Source organism: Spea bombifrons, chromosome 4, assembly GCF_027358695.1.
Source record: "Spea bombifrons isolate aSpeBom1 chromosome 4, aSpeBom1.2.pri, whole genome shotgun sequence".
Taxonomy (NCBI): Eukaryota; Metazoa; Chordata; class Amphibia; order Anura; family Pelobatidae; genus Spea; species Spea bombifrons.
Genome location: NC_071090.1, coordinates 15,197,083 through 15,202,598, shown reverse-complemented (window position 1 = coordinate 15,202,598; position 5,516 = coordinate 15,197,083). Strand labels below are relative to the sequence as shown.

At 33.6% G+C, this 5,516-nt stretch overlaps 1 protein-coding gene across 1 annotated transcript in view; it reads left to right on the top strand.

The window, feature by feature from the left end:
• Positions 1 to 3,265: 3,265 nt before the first annotated feature.
• Positions 3,266 to 5,516, top strand: part of TLX3 (T cell leukemia homeobox 3) — a 4,995-nt gene continuing 2,744 nt past the window's right edge. The window contains exons 1-2 of the mRNA XM_053465396.1: positions 3,266 to 3,750; positions 4,818 to 5,061. Coding sequence (XP_053321371.1) covers positions 3,333 to 3,750; positions 4,818 to 5,061 — 662 coding nt within the window. The 5' untranslated portion in view covers positions 3,266 to 3,332. The remainder of the gene's footprint in view (positions 3,751 to 4,817; positions 5,062 to 5,516) is intronic.

Sequence of the window (5,516 nt, the reverse complement as noted above, 5' to 3'; positions counted from 1 at the left end):
TGCCTGCTTCTAATGATACCTCGCTGTAATGGATAAGTACTTGAAATATCTATAGAATAATGTTTGCATTGACTGTCTGTTTCATCTAGTGGCAATTCCTCAATTACCTATTCTTCATAAATGGGCTTTTTAATGTTTGGGATAATGTCCTTTAAATATTAACTACTAGAAAGGAAAGTGCTTTCGGAAGTTCACGAGGTGATTTGACTTGACGAGTTGTTTGGAAAAGTAATGTTTCGCTTATCGATATCATGTTGCTGCATGCAAAGCCAAATATAGTGGTTCTTAATTACGAGCGCCTACGTAGGTCATCTACGGGTATCGCCGACTATAGCTTCACAAATTAAACAAAAAACGAATGTGATTGTCGACAATATATAATTCACTCAACCAGCTGTTTTTCAAGACAAATGCAATAAGGTCTAATAAAACAGGCTCTTAAATATGTACAAAACAAGTAAGCGATGTTTAAAAGCCTTAAAAAGGTTTCGAGGTTGTTTTTATGTGCAACCACAAACGGGCTATGTGATCATTCAGCATATAGTCCACTCACATTACATTTTTGTCATTATTATACACTGCGAAATGTTCAGAACATCTATTTTAGGAATATGCGATCTGTCTTAGATAGATAGATAGATAGATAGATAGATAGATAGATAGATAGATAGATAGATAGATAGATAGATAGATAGATAGATAGATAGATAGATAGATGTATAGATAGATAGATAGATAGATAGATAGATAGATAGATAGATAGATAGATAGATAGATAGATAGATAGATAGATAGATGCGATATTGCGTTAGTACATTATAATACGAGCCTTTACACAATACTAACTCTAACTACTATACTACTACTAACACGATGATCAAATGTTAATTTGATACAGCCGTAGTCTTTTGTAATTTGTAGTTTTCTTTGCTACAGAAGCATAATGGAGTCGTTTAAACAAAAAAAAACAGAATATTAAGGCGTAATAGTTGCACAAGATAGTTAAATGATGAAATTATTTTGAGGGGCTGGTGCTAAATCGTAATAACAAGCTACTTACTATTATTTTGTCTTTGTTTTCCAATACTAGGAACAAAATACCGGGAGACTGTATATGTAAGAAGAGTTCAGCAACTAGCATGTTATTCTAGGACAGCAACGCTCACTCGATTTCGATAAGAACCTTGGTGGAAAATATTAAACCTTTGTAGATGAGGCTTTTCAACAGATCTTTTAATATTCAATATCTCGTAATCTTGAACGTAATCTTTTAAAACATAATAACACTACGTATAGTAAGGAACCACGTTTTGGTTAACACATTAAGGCTAGACAGACTGCACATTACATGACAACGCTTTAAAGATTTGTTTTAATTAGCAATTGCATGGACCCCCCCCCCCCCAAAAAAAAGACATTTAACGGCGTACCATGAAATAAATAATTGCTGTATGATAAAACAAGGGAAAGAGATAAATAACCTGTAAGCATAGCCCACGGCACAACGCAGATGTTGCTTGACGTGGTCACAATTTGCCACATTTGTTCTGTAATTTTTTTATTTTTGCCAGTGAATATTTTATTCCCACGATTAAATCACGTTCAGTATTGCAGAGGATACAATACGTGTTTTTAATTAAATGTGTTCATTTGTAAAATGCAAACGTATTTAATAGGACTGTTCGATAATGTATGGATGTATGTATGTATGTATAAAATGTATATACAGATAAAACTTAGGACTTATACCGCTATTAACATGACATTAGTTTGTGAGTACATTAAGAATATATTTTGCAAAACGTTACCCCTATTTCCTAAGTTCCATAGACAAAATACGAGTAATTTTCTATGTATGTATGTATTTTGAGTACATATGTAAAGGATAGCCGTCCAAAACGTCGGAATCGGGTGAAATGCAGTTCAAAAACAATTCTAACTTGACAAATCCATCATACTAAAAACAAGTGTGATCATTCTTACCCTTCTGCCATCATAGTTTTTCACATTGTTGTAATACTTTGTTTGCAAAGTCATTAATGTAAAGTAATAAAGGTACGGAAAAAAAGCCAAATTTGGCTTTTCAATGTGCTTTCTTTTTCGTGTGAAAAATTGTGGTGTCATCTGTTCTGTGTATTTTTGGGCTCTCTTGTAATTTTGTACCGTGATCTGTTGATTCCTTCAGTGGTTTCAATGCTATAATTTGTGTTCTTTTAGGTTTCTTTATACTCTTCAATACGAGCGCACAATTGTGTGCTTTCTACTGTATTTGAAATGTTTGTTGTATCCGCTTTGTTTTCATTTAATACTCTATATATGATAAGCTTCATTTATTGTTGTTCACGTAATGAAACATGCTTATTTAAGATCAACAGGATTGTACTTGTTATCTCCACACATTATTAGAGGCTTACTTAGATGAAGTTTTACCAAATCTGTATAAAATCGCTATTTAATAACATGACATGTGGATGCAGTAACAATATAACAATTCTAGAGTTTTAACTTTGTTTAGGCTAAAAATTAATCGCGTAATTAGTGACACAAAACACATACATGAAATACATGAGTTTATTGTGACACTAAGACCAGCGTAGATTGAGGCCATATTGAGAACTGAAGCATAAAAGTACATTATATTATATATATACATATACATATATATATATATATATATATATATATATATATATATAGTACTGGGAAATATATCGAAATTAATCTAGAATAACAAAACGTATTTTTAAGCAATGACTGTTTTCTCTATTAAAACAGCAAACCATAAAATAATGATCTGTATCACATATATGTTGCAGTGTGTACACACTACATGGCAGCAAATTAATCACATAGCAAAACTGTTCATCCGGCAAGTGACATAGTATACGATGTAGCTAAAACAGGAAAGATCATTCAGGGAAATTTTCGATTCCATCTTTAACAGGAAACCTGCATTTGCTACAAGCCTGATATTGCAAGATCCACTACTAATTATACTACCTAACAAATATGACCCATTGTTCGTTTGTTAAAATGATGTCACATTGGAACAGTCCCTAAACTTCGTTTCCAACCGATTATTCGCTGATGAAACGTAGAAACCAATCACAGAACAGAGGTTTGTTTGTGTTCACCAATGATATTGGAGTGACAGAAATTAGGACCCGAATCGGAAGCTTTGGTTCAAAAATGATGACACAGAGCCTGTTGGGTTGGACCAAGCTTGGCAAAGTTTCAGTTTGACATACAGCTGGACCTATATGGATCTACTGTGAAGTAGGACACATCTTATAGGAGCATATGAACATTTTTTCCAATAATTCTACTGATAGATGATGGATCAGCCAACAAATACACACACCCCTCATCAGCACGAACCCATCAGCTTTGGGATTGATCAGATTTTAAACAATTCTGATCAAGAAAATTCCTCACACCCTACTCCCAGACCGTCCGATAACACGAATTATCTGGGAACCCCAGTAAACCGACCAAATGCCCCATATACATCGCTCCCAGCTTCTTTTTCCGGCATCGGAGCGGCGTTTGAAGAGTCCGGATCTTACAATGTCAATCTGAGTTTAGCTCCAGCTGGCGTGATAAGAGTGCCAGCTCACCGACCTATACCGGGTGCGGTCCCACCTCCCATCTCCAGTGCCATTCCAGCTTTGCCAGCTGTGCCCGGGCTTGGCAGCCTCAACTTCCCCTGGATGGAAAGTAGTAGAAGGTTTGTGAAAGAAAGATTTACAGGTAAGAAACTAGTTAGGTGGGCTAACATAGCACAATCAGGACAAATGCGTTTTATACATAGTTCCAATTATTATTATTATTAATTCATATATAATTCCTAGATCTCTGTAAGGCCCTCTGGGCTGTCGATTTTTTCCTGATCTTGTCTAATGTTCAAAATAGCTACATATATATATATATATATATATATGTGTGTATATATACATATATATATATATATATATATATATATATATATATGTATATATATATATATATATATATATACATATATATATATATATATATATATATATATATGCACCCTAGAAATGTTTATAGTTGCAAGAAATCTGGCATGAAATATAAACGGTCTCGGTCTCCAGACAATGATCTTATAATATTTGAAGATATTTAATTTTGAAACTGCTAGTGTTTTCAGTGGTGTTTTCATTTCAATTATATGTAAAAGAGCAGATGGGCTTCGCTTTTTAGCTCTCAGTGTAATTATTATGTTTTCTATTTAAATGGGATTTGATATCCGATCGGCTGGGCGTCTAACTAGCTGGCTTTTCAATTGAAGGTTACAATATAGTCATCAGATCAATAAATGTGTGCTTATCTTTACATTCTTCGCTTCTACATATGTTTCTATGTTGCTGGAAACTTGAAATTCATGTTTGTAGAATCTTAAGTAATACTTTAAGGATATATATATATATATATTATTGGCAATTTAGATAAGAGGGAATACAAGCTAAACCGCTACGTACTTTCTCTGAAAGCGCTCTTACATGCATATTTCAACAACTGTGAGTAAAATATTAAGCGTGGTATTAATTATCTCATCTGATTAAGAAAGGTAGTGCCAGCGAAATTAAGTAATTACAGTGCACCTTCTCTTACATACTATACTTCTGCTTTTCTTTTTTTAAAGAATCAGCCGTCAATTTGTATCTTCATTTTATTGCTTGACTTTTTAATTTGTATTTCAATAGGCGTTGTTAGCCAGTTAAATAATCATTTGTAACAACAACAAAAAAATACCAAGATAATCACATTTTCGCTATCCTTTGTTTCTCGTATAGCTGCAGCAACGCTAACACCTTTCACAGTGACACGCAGAATTGGACATCCTTATCAAAACCGGACGCCTCCTAAGCGCAAAAAGCCACGGACATCTTTTTCCAGGGTGCAAATTTGCGAACTGGAAAAGCGCTTTCATCGACAAAAGTACCTGGCCTCTGCCGAAAGAGCTGCTCTAGCAAAATCCCTCAAGATGACCGATGCTCAAGTTAAAACGTGGTTCCAAAACAGAAGGACGAAATGGAGGTGAGTGCTTTTATTTGACACGCGTGGTAGAGTGACAAAGAATCTAGACAACTTAATTCGGCAAAACAAATATGTTATGTAATATCATGTTCGGCGAAGTAGAAGTTTTTTTTCGAAATAGTTTCTTTCTTTTTTTCTTTCGTTAATCACAAATCACTTAAAGAATGTGTATTTATCAAGTCATTTATATAAAAATCCTTCATGGATTACATATTTTATAGGGCTTATTGTCAACACTTGAGTATTGTATTGTAAAACAATATACTAACATACGTATTAATGTCTAATTGTTTTTAACGGTTCATTTGGAAACGAAACAAAACTTAAAAAAACCACAAAAAATTTATAGCACGAATTGGTACTTACTAAGTCTCTAGCTCATAATTATTTTATTCACTATTTTGCACGATATGTGACTTATCTGTCGCTAAATTCATAACTAATTTGTAGTATAT